General features: G+C 42.1%; 1 protein-coding gene across 1 annotated transcript in view; it reads right to left on the reverse strand.

Annotated features, from left to right (window-relative positions):
* Positions 1-11,208: 11,208 nt before the first annotated feature.
* Positions 11,209-21,772, reverse strand: part of HTRA1 (HtrA serine peptidase 1) — a 50,361-nt gene continuing 39,797 nt past the window's right edge. The window contains exons 4-9 of the mRNA XM_048858943.2: positions 19,468-19,662; positions 18,701-18,733; positions 16,226-16,340; positions 16,026-16,083; positions 15,507-15,602; positions 11,209-11,886 (exon numbers count right to left, since the gene is read on the reverse strand). Coding sequence (XP_048714900.1) covers positions 11,718-11,886; positions 15,507-15,602; positions 16,026-16,083; positions 16,226-16,340; positions 18,701-18,733; positions 19,468-19,662 — 666 coding nt within the window. The 3' untranslated portion in view covers positions 11,209-11,717. The remainder of the gene's footprint in view (positions 11,887-15,506; positions 15,603-16,025; positions 16,084-16,225; positions 16,341-18,700; positions 18,734-19,467; positions 19,663-21,772) is intronic.

Below are 21,772 nucleotides of genomic sequence, written 5' to 3' on the forward strand. Positions count from 1 at the left end.
GGCTCACTACTACACTAGTCCTATGTTATGTTTGATTACAGTCGAATTACACTAGCATAAAACTAAAGTAACACAGTGTTGAATCTGAATCACAGCATTTAAAGAGTGGGATGAGGGTGGGGAACATTGTGTGCATTCCAGAGAAAAACAGGGAGTTTTGAATAAACACCAATGGCGAGATATGGATCTAGCTTATATTACCAATAGTAAGTTTTCTAGTAAATTCAGAACAATCAGCTGGTTGCATCTGGTCTGATAAGCCATAGATATTGTTTCTAATACCAATTTGGACAAGCAGGCAAACTCTTCCAGTGCAAGTACATGTATGCTTCTATGCAACAATTCAGTTATGTGAATACTCACAGGATTGAAATTTTCTGAGAACAATTGTGCTACTAAAACTCAGTTGCATAAATGTCTCAGGGAAGCAAACTAGAGAGTTGTGAACTGATTTAAACATCTGAGCAATTATTCTCTGAAATTTTTTGAAACTCAACTCCTCACCAAATTCAATCATTTTAGCATCTCACTCTTCAGTGCCATCCCTAACCCCTTCATATGAATTGCCCATCTCCTCAGAGTCTTTGTACTGTATTCCACCCTGTCTTTGAACAGGCCTAGCACAATTGAGCCCACATCCATAAGAGTCTCCTATGTGATACCACTATTCAAATAATCAACAGAAAAGTTATGAAACTGGCAAAAACTTTGACAATCCAAATGATTTCCTTTAAAAAAAAAATCAGATTTGTCTGACATGATATACCCTTTCACAAATCCCAGCTGTCTGACACTTATTGAACTGTACCTCTCCAAAGGTATTCTGAAGCTATCCATAAACGTCACCTCAAATACTTTTTCTAATATGTCTCTTCGCAATTACAGGCTTATGAGCTTCTTTCCTAACATTTCTCTTTGCAATTACTGGAATGATATATTTCCTGATTTTAAACAGCCACTGGATGTCAAAAGGGGAGCTAAGAGAATGAGAAATGATTGCTTATTTGTACCACAGTAACATACAAACATAGGCAGAAACTGAACTGTAGCTATTCTGACTCTAACTTCATGGCATCTTTAACAAGAACACCGAATTTATTTTCAGGGACATATGTTTCTATAATGGAAAAGGATAAAGGCAAGAAAAGGACCAACAAACCCAGTTGGAAGAATGCAGAGCACAAACCTGACAATACATTAGCATCTATGGACAGAGGAGGTTTCTCCAGGCATTGAAAATCAACACATTTTGAAATTTCTGCTAAAAAATTGAGTACTTGTGGCACCTTAGAGACTAACCAATTTATTTGAGCATAAGCTTTCATGATCTAGCTGTAGCTCACGAAAGCTTATGCTCAAATAAATTTGCTAGTCTCTAAGGTGCCACAAGTCCTCCTTTTCTTTTTGCGAATACAGACTAACACGGCTGCTACTCTGAAACCTGCTAAAAATTATATTTTTCAGAGCTGTGTATACTTGCAGATGGTGTACAATTCTCAAAACACTACTGTGTCCTATATAGGCTTGAACAAACATGGCCCTGCACGCTTACATGCCAATGGCTCCCACAGTAGACTTTCAAACTCCAAAATGATTTCTCACTGACTGGTAGCAATCTGGAATTTCAAGTTTCCACAGTGCAATAGGCTTGAAATCAAAGACAGTCAGACACCAAAATGAGAGCTGCACTGACAGTGAAGAAGCAAGTGGTGATTGCAGCGTGGAAACTTACAATGCCAGATTGCTACCAGCTAGTGAGAAATCATTTTGGAGTTTGAAAGTCTACTGTGGGAGCCATTGGCATGTAAGCATGCAGGGCCGTTAATCATCTCCTGCTATGCAGGACTGTGACTCTCAGCAACGCGCAGCATATAGTGGATGGATTTGCAGCAATGGGGTTCCCAAACTGTGGTGGAGCACTAAATGCCACACATATACCTATTTTGGCACCAGACCACCCTGACGTACAGTACATCAACAGAAAGGGCTACTTTTCTATGGTTATGCACGTGTTGGTGGATCGCCAGGGATACTTCACTGACATCAGTGTTGGCTGGTCAGGGAAGATTCATAATACTCACATCTTTAAGAACACAGGACTGTTTAGAAAGCTACAATCAGGGTGTCTCTCTCCCAGTGTCGGGATTACCATTGGCAATGTTGAAATGCCAGTAGCGATCCTGGGGGACCCAGCCTACCACTTTTGCTCCCTTGGCTCATGAAGCCATACACTTGCCAATTCAACAGCACCAAGGAAGGATTCAACTACCAGATCAGCAGATGCAGAATGACAGCTGAATGTGCTTTTGGTAGACTGATGGAACACTGGCATTTTTTATTCACAAGATTGGATCTCAGTGAAAAAAATATTGCAATGTTTATAGCTGCCTGCTGTGTCCTGCACAATATCTGTGAAGCAAAGGGGGAAAAGTTGCTGCCAGGGCAATGGTGGAGTGGCTCTCTGCTGAGTTTGAACAGCCAGGTCAGGGAGGCTTTGAAAGAGCACTTTAGCAGTGAGTCACAGTAATGCATTGTGGGGGACCGTGCTCCATGGGGCCCTGCTGTTTTCGGGCCTGTTAGGAATTGTGTGGTGCTTGCTGTACATTTATGATTATTACGCTGTTTGTCACTGAGTCTATAAGTTGTGTCACACTGAACAGTAACAAGTAAGTGCGTGCTTTCAGAACTGCCAGGCACACTACAGCATACATTTTGAACGAGTAAAGACCAAATTACTTTCAAAGTAATAGAATGCTATTCAGTAACAAAAGCAGAGCAAAGAAATATTGGTGCAATTTACTAGCACGTACCTGAAAAACTTAATGGAACAGAACTTAACAAGGAGAAAGAATGTTCATGTCCATTTTACCTTCATATACACTGACCTATGAAAGCCACAGTTGCTGTATGTGAAATGGTGGCTCTCCTTAATGTCCCCCAGGCTGGAGTGGTAGGGGTAGGGATACAACCCATGATGCCACATGGAATGTTGAGAGGGGATGTAAGGAGGTGATGTAACGGAGATTTCCACAGACTGCAAAGAGAGGCGAGCCTTGACCGTTGAAATTGAAAGTCCACAAGAGTTTGCTGCCAGAGAAGCTCCATTATGTCCTTCTGCATCTCCCTCTTTTTTTTTCTGCTGGGACTTTCTCCTGTCCACTCTTTCCTTCTCCAATCTGTCAGCAACGTTCACCCTCCAGGCCCTTTGCACATGGTCTGATGCAGCACTGGCTTGCAGGATCTCATTGAACATGTCATCCTGAGTCCCTTTCTTCGCCTTATCTGACTCATGTTCTTTAGCTGTGGAGGGGGATCCCCTCAAGGGCACAATGGCTGCAGCTGCAGATGAAACACACAGAGGTGCCACTGTCAATATAGTCACAACGGTAAGCGAAAGTGAAGATTCAGAACTCCCTTCCCTTGCTTCCCTGAAGTTGTAAACACAACATGCTTGTTGACACTTCTGCTTCACAGAACTTGTGCACAGTGCCACTCTCTGCACCAGCCACAGTGGGTATGGCCTGCCAGGGGTGAGGGAAACAAGAAGGGAATTGCTCAGTTGGATGAAACTATGAGTATAGGTAGGGCCCTACCAAATACATGGCCATGAAAAATGCATCATGGACCATGAAATCTGAACTCCCCCAGGAAATCTGGTCTTTTGTGTGCTTTTAGCCTATACTATATAGATTTCACAGGGAGACCAGCATTTCTCAAATTGGGGGTCCTGACCCAAAAGGGAGTTGCGGAGGTGTGTGTGTCACAAGGTTATTTTAGGGGATTTGCGGTATTGCCACCCTTACTTATGCGCTGCCTTCAGAGCTGGGCGGCCAGAGAGCTCTGAAGTCCGCGCACCCAGCTCTGAAGGCCGCGCCCCGTCAGCAGCAGCGCAGAAGTAAGGATGGTAATACCATACCATGACACCCTTCCTTCTGCACTGCTGCCTTCAGAGCTGGGTGGCTGGAGAGTGGCAGCTGCTAACTGAGGGCCCAGCTCTGCAGGCAGCAGCACAGAAGGAAGGGTGGCAATGCCATACTATGCCATCCTTACTTCTATGCTGGTATTGCTTTCAGAGCTGGGCTCCTGGCCAGCAGCCGCCACTCTCCAGCTGCCCAGCTCTGAAGGGTGGCAGTACCGCAAACCCTCCTCCCTCCCGACAACTCCTTTTTGGGTCAGGACCCCTACAAGTACAACACTGTGAAATTTCAGATTTAAATAGTTGAAATTATGAAATTTATGATTTTTTTAAATCCTATGACCCTGACATTGACCAAAATGGACTGTGAATTTAATAGGGCCCAAGCAAAGGGCAATGGCACTGAATACTGGTCACCTTTTCCCCAGGCCGTGGTGATTTTAGTGGATATATCACTCCTGAGGGCTACAAAGGCAGACAGCACAGCTGCTGCTGGCCTCCCGAAGCTGCCTGAGCCCCTGTGCTGCTGGCCTGATTATTGCAATGGTGGCTGCTGAAGTTGTCACCTACTGGTGTGGGAAAGTGTCTTACCGTGGAAGAAGAAATAAGGCTGCTCTCCCTAGAAACCTTCGGGAGAGGATGGCAGAGTAGCTCACTGGAAGTTTCACTGAGATCTCTCAGAAGGATTCAAGGGACATCCCTGTGTAAACAAACTGCTCCATATGCACCTGCCCGCCCTTCCCCCTACCCGTGCCTAATTCTTCAGGGGAAAGCAGATAACTCCGACTCTCTTTGTTGTACTGCCACCTCTTCTAGTACAATTAAATGAATCAAAAGTCGATAGCTGTGTCCTGTGAAGTTGGGGGCACCATCAGTACACCACTGTAATGGGAAACATAATTATGCACTTACCTGAGGTCCCTTCCCCTACATCCAGCTTGCCCAAGCTCATCTACCATGACTGACTGGACTGTGGTGAAGTTTCAAACAGGTCCTAGATCATGGCATAGCTGGATTCCCCCAGTCACCTGTCTCCCATCCTCCTCCTCTTCCTTCTCCACCTCCTTGCTGTTCACGTCAGGGACCTGTGACTCAAGCTTCTCTGGGGTATCCATGGTGATCTGCAGCATGGTAGTGGGGGTCTCTGACAAGCATGGCATTTAGCTTTTTGTAAAAGCAGCAGGTCTGCAGCTCAGCACAAGATAGAAGGGCAGGGAGCCCAATGGTTAGATATACCTGAGGCAGTTCATCCATTTCCACCTGGCATTGCTGCTAATCCCCGTCGTACCCCTTCTCCTGCATCCCTGTGCAATCTAGTTGTAGGTGCCACGTTTTTATGGCTGGTCCATAGCTACGTCTGTACAGCTTCTTCTCCCCACCCCCCTGGAGATCCGATATCTCTTGTCTACTCCAAGCTGGAGTGTGTCCGGAGCATGTAGCTGGCATGGTCAGATGGGCAGTGAGACACAACAATGGAATGCTAGGTTTGCTCGCCAAGCTGGACTTTTAGGAATTTTTGGAATCAGACATTTAAAAAATTTGATGGGCTTTTAAAGGGAGCCTGAGCACCTTCCAGTCTCCATGACCCCTGGGCAGTAGACTTCACAATGATCACTAAAGCTGTCAGCGCTGAACATTGGCAGCTGCTGCACGACTGTTCAATTCAACATAAGTGACAGTGTCTACACACGCACTGCGTCACCCTCACTACATTGACCATGGCTCAACGCTGCTCGGGGAGATAGTGTTACGGAGTCACTGAAACAGGGAATTTACATCAGTGGGAGGCAAATTTAAGTGTAAACAGCTGCATAGCTAGCCTGCGGCAAGGCAGCTTACATCGACCTAACTTTGTAGCATAGGCCAGGCCTCGGTTACTTTAAGTACACTCAGCAGCATGTCTAGCTGATTTGTTATTTAAACAATTACATAAAATGTAGCAAGCTATCATCACCCCACAAATAAACCACAAACATTAATTTATGGAGGACCCCCCCCCCAAGAACTATGCAAACATATCTTTAATCCGAACATTTTATAAGATATCCATAATGGAGTCAAAAAGCTTTTGATTGCAATACCACTTTCTCCTTTTAGACTTCTTAAAGAACCATTCATCTATCACAATTATGAACAGGATTAAATGAATAAAATGTGTTTTTGCAAATATGATGGAACAGGATTCCTAGATGATAGACCAACCAACTTGCCACTAGGTGGAACTTATAGGATGCAGCTGCATTTTATACAGTATAGCGATCTCGTCACAGTCCATTAATTTCAATGGTGTGGGATGAAGGCCTTTGAAATGAGGTGCATTCCCCTCCTAGGATCCATATGCAAAGGGGACCTCCTTCCCCTGCACAGATACGCCTCATCTCATAGCAGTAACTGAAAATGGGAGACAAAGATGTGTTGTACGCTTCTTACAATTGCAAGAACATCAGGAGGGAGAATTATCTAGCAAGAAACCAAAACAGACCATGTCAAGTGATCTGCATATTAAAAGAGTGACATGGGTAAATTGCCACCAGTAATAGAATGGGGTTAACTTTGAATTTTTGAAAAATCCCTACCAGCTCTGTAAATTATTCAGTGATGTGTATGGTATCAATTGTTACATATGGAGCTCCCTGACTTTGAGACCTAGAGTTGCCAACTCTTTTGGCATTATTCAGTTTCACCAGTTTAGGGTTTTTAAAAAAATAAATTTACTAATGCTGTAACAGTAACCCCCTCTGTTCCCCAGAAATGATTACCATCTCACTATTTTTTTCTTCAGTGAGACTGAAGCCACAGGCTTCCCTCACAGTCAAGATGACTATATTTACAGATGGAAGTGAGGTTGTCTCTAGTAAAAATGGCCACCATCTCCCATTGTTCTTAGTAGGATAGAAACAAGTCTGTCCTCACTTAAGATACTTACCTCTTCACCGTATGTGGCTCCAGTCAAGAGGGTGTGGAGATCCAGAAAAGGAGTCGGAAGAGGAGAAGCATAATAGGCATACTTGGAGGCCTAGGGAGGAATACTGCAGGGACAGGGGCTCTACATATTTTGGGGGATTGTGAGAGGTAGAAGATTGGGGGATAAAAGAACATCTAGACACTATATGGGAAGGAGAGAGGGCAGAATACTACAGGGCAGGGCTGAAAGAGGGGAAGGGAGGCAGGAAAGTGATCTGATAGGAGATGGGAATGGATTTAAGCTTCCCCACCCTAAATGCTAGGAGATGGTAAGTGGAGTGCTCCTCTGAGAAACCAGAGGTTGGGGGGGAGCCTGCATTCTTGATCGTAACTTTTCAGCCTGAAATGATCACACAAACTGATCATTGCTTCTCCTTCAAAGGAAAAAATAAATATCAGGAGCCAGAGCAAAACCCATTATTTGTAATCTCCTGATTTGTAACACAATCTCATGATTTTGTGGGTCTGAATCATGATTTCTGAATTTGTATTAGGGTTGGCAATACAAAGTTCACTAAAGCCCATGTATACACAAGAGAGGAAGTGACAGTGGTTGGGGCAATTACACTCCACAAACTACAATGCTTAGTAGTTTCGTGGTACACATATAAATCTCAGCTATTGTGTGGATGATTCAAGGTTTACTTTGGAGAAAAAGGCATGGTTGGAGTTGGGGAGGAAGACAGGATATGCTAAATAGCTTTAATCATTGCTGGTCCCATATGATCTCACTCCACTTTTCATAGGACATGTACTACCTGCAAATCTCTCATCTATTACTTCAACGGGAATCCAGCGCATGGATGAATGTCAATGTAATTATCCAGTATCAGTGGAAATAGAGTAAAATGCAAACCAGCAGGAGTTACTGCCATCTGAAATTCTTTCCACCATTGAGCTCCAGGGTGCTGCAAAGCTACGGCACATGCTTGGCATAGTTAATGATTAAGACAGATGCCTACCAAATGAGTAATTTCTGATCCACCCCAGTGACTGACAAGTCGGAGAGAGACATAATTGGGTGTTGGGTCATGTTAAGGAGCAGGCTTTTGACAGAGACACAAAAATGAGCTCTGCACCTGTGTTATCATTCTATCATGTAAGAAGATCCAATGTAATAAGTGCTGATGCAGTTTTGGGATATAAGGATTCATCCAGCAACAGGATATTCCTTACAGTTGTTTTGTCATATGCTGGCTGAAACGGAAAAGAAATACATCCACTCAGAGAAGGAACATATGTCAGAGTTGTTGGTTTCGGAGTTTCTCGTTATAGTTTCAAAGGCTGGCATTTTTCCATTTGTTTGAAAATCATAAAATTGCCAGATAAATAACTTTTTGAACATCATTGCCTCTCAATAGAGCTCTTTGAGTTCACTAAGGCAGAATATGTTTAGGGACACTGATCATTGGATAACTATATGGTTAGACCATGAATTTAATGTTCTTCATACATAACTTGACCACGAAAATCACAATCCACTGTTTGAATCCATTGTTTGCCTCTGAATAGCACATGGTCATCTGTGGTTGGACCAAGTAACACCTTGATGGTCAACCAATTCCTAACCAATGTCCAAACTTGAACTGTAAGTGTACACATATGTAATTATTTGCAGTGTGGTAGAGCCCAGATGCCCCAGAACTAGGGCCCCATTTGTGCTAGGCATTGTACACATACAATGAAAAGATGGTTGGTGCCTACCATAAAGAGCTTATAAACCATTTATATGATGAGAGACAAGAGGTGGATACAGGAACAGATGAAGGGAGCACCAGATTAGAAGTAATGATATTAACTATTATTTAACAGTCTAAGTATCTACACGGGGACCAAGTATTTGATAATGGGCTCTTCAATCTAGCAGAGACAGGCATAACTGAATCCAATGCTTGGAAGTTGAAGCTAGATAAATTCAGACTGGAAATAAGTAAATTTTTGACAGCAAGAGTAATTAACCACGGAACAACTTTTCAAGAGTTGTGGTGAATTCTCCATCACTGACAATTTTTAAAACCAAGACTGGATGTTTTTCTAAAAGATATTACTTCTGGGGGAATTCTGTGCCACTGTGCATGCACAGAATTTATGTCCCCGGCAGATTTCTTTGCTTTCCTGCAGAAAAATTATTTTCTGATGGGGAAGTCAAGGGAAGCCATAACAGCAGTCATGTGACCCTCCCCAGCAGTATGTTTTGGGTACCCAGGGCAGCTGGCAGAGAGGTAAATCACTGTGTGGTAGGGAGCAGGACTCGGGAAGAGCCAGCTGGTGGCTCTTACCCTGCACCAGGATCAGCTGCTAGTCCCGGATGGGCTGGAGAGGACGGCACTTCCTCTTCCCCACTGCAGCATCCGGGGAAGTGTCAGACCTACACCCAGATTTCTCCCCTGACTGTAGGAAGCTCTGCAAACACCCACCTCCCCGCGCTTCCTGCGCCTATCGCTCCTCAGCTGCAGGGGGAGGCATCACTGTACAGGGAGCTGCTCCCGAAACTGCCCAACCCCTGTGCATCTAGACCCTCTCATACCCAGACCCTCATGCCAAGCCTCACCTCCCCCCCCACCCAAAACCCCCTCCCCATGGCAAGTCCCACTCGCCCTGCAGCTGTACCTCCCTGACGAGCCACCCACTCCCAGATCCTCACCCTACCAAGCCCCAACCAGCTACACCTGGAATCCCACCCCACTCCCTAGCATCTGGATCCCCCACACTCAGATCCCCCACCGAGCTCTATCCTCCCCCACACCCAGACCCCCCTGCGGAGTCCATTACTGTTGCACCCAGAATACTCCAACAAGCCCCTGTGCATCCAGATCCCTCCCGCACCCAAATCCCCCACTGAGCTGCCCGCAGGCAGACTGCCCCACACAGAACCCTCTCAACCCATACCTGGATCCCCCCCACACTAAGCCCCTCCACAGGTGGATCCTGCCTGCTCACACCTGGTGCTCCTGGCATCGGGGGGCAGGGCCCTTGGGTGTTTCTGAGGCAGGCCTGGTCCTTGTGCTGTGTCAGGCTTGGGGGCAGCCACACTGCTGAGTCTGTGTCCCAGGGGTAGGGGGGAGCTGCACAATGATCTCTCACCTCTGTGCAGCCAGTTGCCTGTGCTCCCCAGTGCCACGCTGGAGCCTTCACATTTATTTAACAAATAACATTTGCAGAATTTTAAAATATTGTGCACAGAATTTTTATTTTTTGGTGCAGAATGCCCTCAGGAGTAAGATATTGTGTAGGGGTTATTTTAGGGAAATCTATGGCCTGTGTCCAAACATGGAACATTATGATCAACAAGGGTGGATGATTCAAGGTCAAAACCTATTGCCTAAATAGGGGTGAACCCAGTTTAAATAATATTTTGCACCTAGTCATATGTCAGGGGTTACAGAGAAACTTTTTAAAGTGAGGAAGAAAAGTGAGAAAACTTTTTAAAGTGAGAAACTACTGCAGGGGCAGAATGATCCCTTTATTGACCGTCAAAGAGAGAACAGTGTTCTATACAGCTCTTGTAGGCCAGTGGTTCATTTTCCTAGCTTTCTCAAGATCCATCCACAGACTGTAATGAACTCCCCCAAGTACTATGGATCATCGCAAACCTCGCCACCTTTCACTCCAAATGCAAGGTATATTTCTTTGATCTTTCCTTCTCTAACATACATACAGTAACATGTGTATGTATTAAAAAAATTCCAAAACAATCCACTGCACACACTGGGGAGAGAAGAGAGCAAAAAGGTGACAGATATAATAACCTATACAGAATACACCACATCTTAACAGTGTCCCATAAACCACCTCTTATTCACAACCACAAGCAGCAGAAATTGCATACTTGAAAAAGCAGTATTACGAAAATATTCCATGCATTATAGCAGTCTTTTATTCAAATTCAGCATCTGGAACAAGAAGAGATAGCAAAATGAGACCACATAGCTATACCTGGACCATCACTGGTCCATGACTCACAGATTAGGAACCTCTGCTGAAGGAGAAGTGTTTCAGACACTGTTTGCAGTATAATTTAATTTAAAAAGAGGAGAAAATGTGGTAAAAAATATAATTATACATGGAAGCCTGCCCTCCTAGGATAGCTGAGATACTATAGCTAAAGACTAAGCTAAGAAACCAGAGTGCAAACGCTAGGCTTTGTTTCCTTCAAATGTTTACCTTAGACTTTGGTGATAGTACATTGAAAAGTAAAAGGGATTTGGCTCAATGACAGAGGAGATAAGTACATTGAGAAATAGTTTAAGGTAGGTATTTGGTACATTTCAAAAGTAAAACATCCAACAACTTCCATGAGGCAAAATGAATGACACCAGAAAAAAAAATACTGTAGAATTATTTTAATAACACTAGGAAAAGACTGAAGTAGTAAAAATTTGGCATGGATTCTGAAAAGGTTATTTTGTGTTTTTGTTTACAAGCCAACATTTTTCCAACTGTGTTTTTATCCCACAATTCTATTACAATGGCATTTTCCAGTTAAAGGAACAGCTATCCTATTTATACCTGAATACCACAACACACATTGTGTGCATGAGTTTTGTTTTGTTGAAGTCTTAGCTGAAAGAGTGACACAGAGAAAAAAAAATGTTGACTGTTTAAGCAGTAACAGTTGTGTTAGCCAGAAAAGAATATATTGCATACATAAAATACAGAAGGAAAATATTATCATCTGGAATATCTGTGACATTACATTGGTGTTGTTGGCCAATACTATTCTTTTGAACAAGCAGAATGTTGGTCAAAAGTCTAATGTTTCCTGTACCAGCACAGACATAATGTAAGCAGTCCACTGTTGCTAAAAGAAAACATGAAATCCAGCTCATGTTTCTGATTAAGGGTCAATTTCTTCAGGAACCACTGTTATCATAATATCTTCATTGCCCCTGCGTACAACCATGTTCAGAGTATTGTCCTTTTTAATAATGTCACTGACATCACTGGCTGAGATTATTCCCTGTCCATTGATGCTTATAATCACATCGTTTTCTTTCAGACCACCACTAAAATACAAAAAAGGGATACGTTATCGCAACTGCCATTTTATCCTCCTCATAATGCGACTGAAGAAGAGAACTGAATGCTCACAATTCACCAATACCAACATTCAAAGGACTGGATTCTAATCTGAGATGCATAGAAGCAACAACAGGTTTTATGAGTTATGTGGTGACATGTATCAGATAGTTAAGACGAGGGAGTTTTATTTCAGCACGGAAACCTTAAAACCTTTCACTCAATTATACAATGTAAGAGCAATTCCATCGGAGCAACACTGTGTACAGTGGCAGGCACACATGGCATACATTTCAACCCACATCTCAGCCCACTCCAGTAGGGGACCTGTACCATTTAATAGAACTGTATATTTAGCATCCCACACTGTTCTCTACACGTAGCTGTCATAAATATAAAGAGAAGGGTAAACACCTTTAAATCCCTCCTAGCCAGAGGAAAAACCCTTTTAACCTCGCTGGCATCTGACCAAAATGACCAATGAGGAGACAAGATACTTTCAAAGCTGGAGAGGGGGGAGAAACAAAGGTTCTCTCAGTCTGTGAAGACTTGTGAACTACCTGCCTTTAGGTAGAGAAAACTCCAGTTCACAAAAGACAATTCCCTTTTGTCTCTGCCCTGGCTCCCAAGCAGAGACAAAAAAACCCTCTAACTGCTTTCAGCTTAAAATCTGCTTTCCAGCCACCCAAAGGGAAAAAAAAATGTCCTTTTAAAATCTGTGCTTCTGGTTCAAAAAATCTCAAATTGATCTCAAAATGATTTCCAGTTAATCCCACCGCTCTGCCACCATGTCAAGGTTCCTTCCCCACTCTGAACTCTAGGGTACAGATGTGGGGACTTGCATGAAAGACCCCTTAAGCTTATTTTTACCAACTTAGGTTAAAACTTCTCCAAGGTACAAAATATTTTACCTTTTGCCCCTGGACTTTATTGCTGCCACCACCAAGCGTCTAACAAATATATAACAGGGAAAGAGTCTGTTTGGAAACATCTTTCCCTCCAAAATCCTCCCAAACCCTACACCCCCTTTTTTCCTGGGGAAGGCTTGATAAAAATCCTCACCAATTTGCATAGGAGAACACAGACCCAAACCCTTGGATCTTAAGAACAATGAAAAAACAATCAGGTTCTTAAAAGAAGAATTTTAATTGAAGTAAAAGAATCACCTCTGTAAAATCAGGATGGTAAATACCTTACAGGGTAATCAGATTCAAAACATAGAGAATCCCTCTAGGCAAAACCTTAAGTTACAAAAAGACACAAAAACAGGAATATACATTCCATTCAGCACAGTTTATTTTATCAGCCATTTAAACAAAACAGAATCTAACACATATCTAACTAGATTGCTTATTAGCCCTTTACGGGAGTTCTGACCTGCATTCCTGCTCTGGTCCCAGCAAAAGCAACACACAGAGAGAGAGAACCTTTGTTTCTCCCCCCCTCCAGCTTTGAAAGTATCTTGTCTCCTCATTGGTCATTTTGGTCAGGTGCCAGCGAGGTTATCCTAGCTTCTTAACCCTTTACAGGTGAAAGGGTTTTTCCTCTGGCTAGGAGAGATTTAAAGGTGTTTACCCTTCCCTTTATATTTATGATAATAGCTTAGTTGGCTCAATTACATTTCAAATGCAGCTCCATTATGACTCAAAAGTAAAGTGGAAAATAATGTAGATCTATTACACATGGACTCTATAGGATGCAGTTTTATTCCACCCATTGTTATTATTTTATTTATAATTTGGAGCACCAATTATGGACCAGGACCTCTGCATCCCAGGTACTGTAAAAACACAAAACAAAAAAAGTGATCCTTGCCCCAAGAGCTTACAATGTAAAGAGACAACAGGTAGATACAGATAGGTGGGGACTAGATAAGTCAGACTGAGGCTCTTTCTACTTCAGATCCTCCACATTCTGTGCCGAGTCTCTTTCATATTTTATACACAAGAGCTGGCACTGAGGAACAGGAGTGGAAAGGGAAATATTGTACATACCAGATTGGCTTGCCCAGTCATGCACAAAACTCTGGCACCAAGTCATGGAAATACTAACACAAGTAACCAGATCAGACATGATTCAACCTCTGAGCATACTCTTTACACAACCACACAGTAATCATACGCCTCTTCCAGTTACAGAGAAATGTCTTGCCCAAGTGCTTCTCTCAACTACATGCCTTGGCTAAGATTTCTGGTGCCCTACTCAGGACACCTTAAATGGGCTTTATTTTCAGAGGCCAGGTGGCTCAGCACTTTCTGAAAACAGACTCCTTTACGGTGTCTCAAGTTGGGCAACCAAAAAATCACAAATCAGACTGGAATATCTTGGTCCTTGTGGGTAGGTGCAACAGGACCCTGCTCTCAGTTAAAAAGTCTGATAGAATTTTGTGGCAGCAAGAGCTGTTTTGAGATATCATACACAATACAAAATGTTGGTGAAAAACCCAGCCCTAATCAAAGTTTGTACAAATTTCATCAATAAAGTTGTCTGTGGGAGGGTGTGAGTGGGTAACAATGATCAACATGTTAATATCAATGTGACTCTGAACTCCTGAAGCATTCAGATTCTGAGTGGCCTCACTTCTTAAGTGCTAAATTACATTACTTGTCTTCTACCTCTCTTCTGTCCTTTCTGTCTCTTTGATAACTGTGTCACTCCCACACTACAGAACATCTTTTTTTGCATGGTCTCAAGATGCAGGCTCACTTTCTCATCCCAAATACAACCAAGTGTTATCCACTCAGGTCAAGAAGACAAGTACAAACCCCACACTACAGTACAAGGAACTAGATTATTCCTGCAATCATTTAAGGGGAGGCTCAGGTTGCAGGCACCTATCAGTGCTTTGAATGAGCGTTACCTTTCAAAAATGTTAGCTACAGAACAAAAAGTACCTGCAACTGCTTTCACTCCGCTCCACAGAGATGCCAGCCAGCCCTCTTCCCCTCTTTGAACAAAGATTATTAAAAGTGTGTGCCATGAAATGGTAATTTTCCAATGTGTTTTACACATACATGCCTCTTACCCTAAGTGTGCTGCACAGTAACCTTTGCTCTTTTCCTAGAAGATTTCTAATTTCATGTTTTGGATAAACTCTCTCCTCACTCACCTGAATTAAGTAGTTTATTTATGTATGTATTTTAAATTAACCAAGTGAATCATGGGAATTAATTGCCCATGTAAGGTGCTCGATGGACACATCCTCTGACCATGAAACACATAATCGCACAGGAAGCAGAAACACAAATTTCCCCAACCTGCCCTACCAATGTGTCCCCCAATCGTGACCAGGAGAGATCATCTCTAGAAGTGAAAGGATGATTTAGCCAGCATGTCCACTCCATGCTTAACCTCTCTGCTGAGATCTGTGACAAGGGCTCCACTGTGATCATCTTTTTTGTGATACAGAGGGCTGCCCACAAGGGACTTGACTCAACCCACCAACTCCTTTCATGTAAACAGCCAAACAGTTGTCAGATGGCAATAGTTTGGTTGATTTTAGAATAGTCAAACTTGTCGTAAGGGTGAAAGCATCTCATTTCCAATTCGTTATGCTGATGGTTGCTGTTAGAAAAAAAAATAAACGAAAAAAAGTCCTTTCACTTACGCTTCAGCTGGTGTATCTGGAATTACTTCAATAATGTAGGCCCCAGAAACAACATCAGGAAAGTCTTTATGGTGTTCCTTCAGCTCTTTAGCTTTGCTGAAAGAATTGACACCAATTTAAAATTATTTAGACAGAAGGTCATTTCAGTTATAAGGAAGTTAAACTGCAAGGATTGAAAAACCTCAGTCACTTAACCTTTATTTGCTATGGTATGTTATACATACTGAGGTCACATATGGTACAATTCAGTTCAGATTCCTAAAGACTTGACAAGATTTTAACACTTCACACTTATTTTACAGCATACGGATTTCTTAATACTGATAAGTATCTTCCACTGGCAATAAATAGATGAAAACAAAAATAGTGAAAAAAATCAGGCCATTATTTTTAGATCTTCAGGTGCTCCTTGAGAAGCATATTACAATAACCCATTTCAAGGTGACAGAAGCAAAATTTGTGGGAATGGCCACACCTAAATAAAATTACAGGCGGAGGAAAGAATTTATCTTTACTCACCTAGGAGTGAGTGAGAGCATTCGAATGCCAATGTATTTCTTTTTAGTTATTGCTTTTCCTGTTAGAAAGAGAAAAGAAAATCTTGACTTATTGCTCTTACCAGAAGTCCTGGTGGACTTAAACACAGAGATAACCAAATATTTTGATGTTGGTTCCCTACTTTGTGACGTGCCCATTTTTTAAATAGTGCAGTACAATACCTTTAGCTTGCCGGTCATGTGATTCAGTTAAGAACTTTTTAATTTTATCAGATGGAATTGCAAACGAGATTCCAGCTGTAACTTTTAAAGTGTTAATTCCAATCACTTCACCATCCTGGAGAAATAAAAAAAGTATGTTAGTAAAGATGAAACACCATGACGAAGAAACAATGCAAGGGAAGATTTTTCTGCAGGAAGTCACAAAGAAAGTTAATAAGGTGTATGCAAAGTGTTTTTAAGCTAATTTATTAGCCACTAAACTTGGCTTAAACTCCTTTTTTCAAGGTTTTTTAACTTTATATTTTTAAGTTTAAACAAAGATTTTGCCATAATTAGAAAAGTCTGGGATATAAATTCTGATATAAATTTCACTGCTGTAAATTTAGAGTAACTACATTAAAATCCAATATAACTACTCCAGATTTACACCCGTATAGCCAAGATCAGAATCTGGGAATGCTTCTACTTGCAATAAACAGCACCTATTGCACAATTGGTCCCATATTTTCAATTTGCTTATTTCAGTGGCACCCTAAATTCACCATGAGTAACTTTATTGGATTCTGGGCCCTTAAATTGAAATACTAAAATATCAGACAGTCATTGCTGAACTTGTACAGTGTGGTAGGCCAAAAGTAACTTTAATATTCTATCAGTCTTGTTGCATCTTTTTCAAGGCAAAATTGTCCTTTCTGATGCAGACTAAGTAGTTTCTCCATAGTGAGGACCTCCAAGCATACATTGTCTGGTGTGACAGACTCAGACTAGAAGAATATAAGAGTAGTTTTTTTGTTTTATTAGAAAAAATACTCAGGCAAGGTCTACAATCATCTGTCAATTATAGATGACTTACAAGAAACTCATGAAGCAATAAAATTAAAAAAATACAAATTCAAACAATATCTGAAACACTTAGAAGGCAGGTATATCAGCTTCAGAATGAGCAGGTCGCTGTTCCCTGGATAGCCAAACAAACGCTACTCCAGGCTAATCAAGGTTTCAGAGGAACAGCCGTGTTAGTCTGTATTCGCAAAAAGAAAAGGAGTACTTGTGGCACCTTAGAGACTAACCAATTTATTTGAGCATGAGCTTTCGTGAGCTACAGCTCACTTCATAGACACCTGACGCCAATTAACCAGTTAAGGTAGTTAGGCTAATGCCAGCACCTGACCTGAATTAACTGGTAAAGGGTCAGTTAAGGCCGTTAGGCTAATGGAGACAGTTGGAACCAATCAAGGTCTCACTCATACTCCTTAAAAGCTCTCCTTCCCAGCCCCCTTGGGGGAGGCCCCAGGTGAAAGGAGATGGAGGAGAGGAAGCACTGCCGAATCCTGAGGTAAAGGTGAAGCTAGGAAAAGGGGACCACGGGGAAGTGGCCCAGGGAATCAAAGAGCATCAGTGGTGATGGGAAAACCGCCAACAGCTGCTACCATTAGGGTCCCTGGGCTAGAACCTGGAGTAGAGGACGCCCAGGTTCCCTCCTTCCTCCCATGCTCTACAGAGATCCCCTTGAGAGGGAAGCAGGCCTTGGTCCAGACAGGAGGCCAAACTGCACCTACAGAGCTCTAAGGAGCAACAGAGACTGTGGGTATTCCACCTTCTCACCTCCCATACTGGCCTATGATGAAAGTAGCTCAATAAGCTGTGACCTTTGCTGCTATACGGGGAAAGGAAGGTCACACTGAGGGCTTTAGCGAGCTTCTGAAGCCACTGAATCTGCCTGGAAGTGCGGGACCCACCAATACAGGCTTGGAGCTTTGTCACACTGGCTATGCTGGAAGGACGACAGAACTAGGCCACAACTTTATTCTTAAATATCTGGAAATGCCCACAAGACAAAATTGTACTTGAATTTGCTGGCAGTTGTTGGGCTGGGTCAGTTCAACATCTGACTGTAGAACAGACCATTGACCCATTCCTGCCCTGATCCAGAGTGGCGATTTTCTGCCCTGTCACAGTGACGAACGCACCATGAAGGAGAATACATATGGATACCACTGAACTTAACTTCAATTTGCAAAGAGCTTACATACTTTGACAAGTGCAATTATTTCTTAAACGTAAAATGTATGTTTAATATTACCTTTTGCATGGCATGAGCAAACATACTAGTCATTACACTCATTTTAAACTATGAAAATGGCAAACACTTGGAATACTGAACTCCTAAAGTATATCAGGTGACTGGCCAACATAAACACTGATGAGCAATTAGTAAGCACCCTGCCATGTTTGTACAGTCAGCCAGTTATCAGAACTGAATCACTTTCTTTGGCAAAGTTCTTTCCGAACAATGAATTTTGTTGTATATATTCTTTTTCCAACTTGTGCACATATGTATATGTTTTATTTCATTATGTGTTTATGTTCTATATAAAAACAATAACAAGAAAGTTTAAAAATTTCTTTCAAAAAATGGTCAGGTTTAATATTAAACACAAACTTAAAGAATTTTGTTTAAAAAGAAACCCTTACCAGGTTTACTAAAGGTCCTCCAGAGTTTCCATACTGAAAATAAATTTAGACAGATTATATTTTAATATCTGTTTCCATGAAGTTACGACAAGCACAAATTTAAGTATTTTAAAAGAAATGTTGAAATATTTCTAACATTATTTTCCACCCCCTATAAACGAGTCGCAAGATAGCACCCCTCTGGAATCGGAAAATAATTCCCTGCTAACCATACCCCCTTACAGTTCAACTTTTTCAAAACTGAGTTTTTAATTCTTTTGCCAATAAAGCTTAAGAAAATACACATAGCAACACAGAGGACTTTAACAGTTTACGTAGTATTGTTAACTATCAAACCCAACTCCCAGGACCATGACAACAGCTCTTGAGGCCAAGGGTAAGAACACAGACGTCAGCATATTGCTTTGCCATGGTCCCACATAAATACAAGCTTGGATATTTGTAAAAAAATTTCTTGGTGACAGCGTGATGAATTTTTAAATGCTATTTAGCATCCAGGGAATACTCTTTACAAGTTCAAACAATTCCAAGTTAGGTCAGATATTTTATGATTAATTACTTGATATTGTCCCTTTAGGGACTTTTCAAAAATACTGTAGCCATGGCAGTTGTCCATGTTCATACCGATAAAAATCCTTTTAAACAATAAAATCCAGCAATACCCACTTTTCTTTGGGAAAACGGTTGACAAACTTCTAGCTCCAGCTAGAGTCAGAAGTCTAAATTGAATGGAACAAGGGCTATTCAGCTGTGTAGAAGTGACCTACGTTGATAATTGCATCCGTCTGAATGTAGTCCATATCAGAGTTTCGAAGCCCCAATTCCTTTCCTCCACGCTGGGTAGTACTAACAATCCCTGTAGTCACTGTGTTTTGGAGTGAAAATGGACTTCCAATGGCAACCACAAATTCTCCAGGCCTCAAGTCTGCAGATCGACCAAGCAGCAGGACTGGCAATTTACCCTATGCATAAATTATGGTCAGAATCATCATAAGATATTCCTTTGCAAATAAAATCTATACCGCTGAAACACACACAAATTGATTTCACAGAAAAAATGAAGAAACATGCTCAGCTATCACCAGGGATTTTGTGTGACTATGTAAATAATATCTCCATGAGCTTTTAAATCTAAGGGGTGTGTTCTTCAGATAACATTTCTTTTTTCCACATAGTATAGCCATTAAATCAAAAGCAATTACAAAATAAATTAATATTTGTGCTCTCCAAGGCAAATAACTGAACACACCAGGTTTGGACTTGTCTGACAGCTTCTTGAAATAAATTAGCAAAACAGCTGTAGATGTAAAATAAAATACGTGCATTGCTTAATAATACTGAAAAGTAAAATACAAAGTAGAGTTAAGGTACATAACCAGACGTGCAGGTGGATAAAAGTAATTTCTATTCTGATGAGGAGATTAAATCAGATACAGCTACTCCATCCTAGAGATTTTGGGAAATCTGGAACATAATTAACCCTATCTCCTCCCTGACATGCTGATCTCTTCTTCTGAGGGGACACTGTTAATAAAGGTTTTACAGTATTATTATTTGTATTATGGCAGCATCTAGAAGTCGCAGTCATGCACCAGCACCTCTTTGTGATAGAAGCTGTACAAACACAGAACAAAAATAAAGTCCCTGTCCAAAGATCCTACAATCTAAGATACCCCCAACATGCTTTCTAACTTCTAGGCTGGTAACCCTATGCCGGAAAACCTAATATCCCTAACCGAGATTGCACTGAGCCAAAGAACACCCATTCTAACATCCAAGAGATCCAGGCATTTCTGAGGATTCCACTTCTGAAGAATTCATTTCACTCTTCATTGCTTTCAGTGAACCAAATCCAGGCCCAAGCAGCTTACCACGGACGCTATCAGCAGCAAATTGGCATGGCTGGTAATACACCTGCCCTGGAGACAGCGCTTCTATCCACTCAACTGACACATACGGCAGTTGGGCTGTGGAGAATGAAGGCAGTGAAGGCACGTGCAGTGCTTTTCCAATGTACTGGATTGAGAGATAAGACTGGGTTCCTTCCAGGCTGACTAACATCTAGGGAAAGACTGAATTAGCTGGCTATCTTATGGAGAGAACACAGATGGGCCCTGTCAGGATGAAGATTCCCATATGGCAACTGGAGAAGATTGGCCCCTTAGCCACCCTCACATTTATTTATATAAAAGGAAATATATGGGTCCCTTCTTGTTTCCACCCCTTCTCTCCCTCCCACAGGAGCCATATTTGGGTGACTGTTACTGAAATTCTAAGGCAGCAGTAACTTGCGGATTACTTTAGGTTCTCAAGAGACCCCTGTATTAGAGTTCATTTTGAAATGGTCACTCAACTTCCATATTCTTTATTCAACAGCATCCGTCTACAAAGGTGGCATGGTGGGTGGGATTTTTATCACCCCCCCCCCCCGAGTTATACCTATTATAAAAATACTTTTAATCAAACCGATATTAAGAAAGGGCTAGGCTGAGTAACTATTTCCATCTCCATTTTGTTGCTCTCCATAATTTAACTAGCTCTTTGGTTCTTGGAAGATGTTTAATATTTTGTAAACATGGCCTTGATCCTTTGAACACTTATGCGTGTGCTTAATTTAATCATCCGACAGGTCCCATTGAGGTCAATGCATTACTCACTGTAGGGTTGTCACCTACCCTGGTTTTTCCAGGTTCATCTTCTCTCCCCACCCTCCTTTTAATTTATTTACTTTATTTATTTTATTATTTTAAAAGGGTAGCTGCAGGTCCTCCTGGGACATGAACCTTCCCAGGTTTTGTTAGCTGCACCCCTGCTGCCTCGCAGCCCTGAGTGGCTGTAGCAGGGGGACCCACAAGGTAGCGGAGCCTGCACAGAGGGAGCTCTGGCTCCAGTGTGTCTAGGAACAGCAGGGACAGGATGGCGTGGGAGTAGCAAGTGGACAGAGGGAGCTCGGGGCTGGCAGTACTAGTCATCACTGCACAGTACTGGCTATGGGGGTCATAGCCAGGCAGGAATGGGGTGGATCTGGCCAGTGCCACATCCAGCTTGGTGAGATTAACGCCCGGGGAAGCT

Source organism: Caretta caretta, chromosome 7 (assembly GCF_965140235.1).
Source record: "Caretta caretta isolate rCarCar2 chromosome 7, rCarCar1.hap1, whole genome shotgun sequence".
Taxonomy (NCBI): Eukaryota; Metazoa; Chordata; order Testudines; family Cheloniidae; genus Caretta; species Caretta caretta.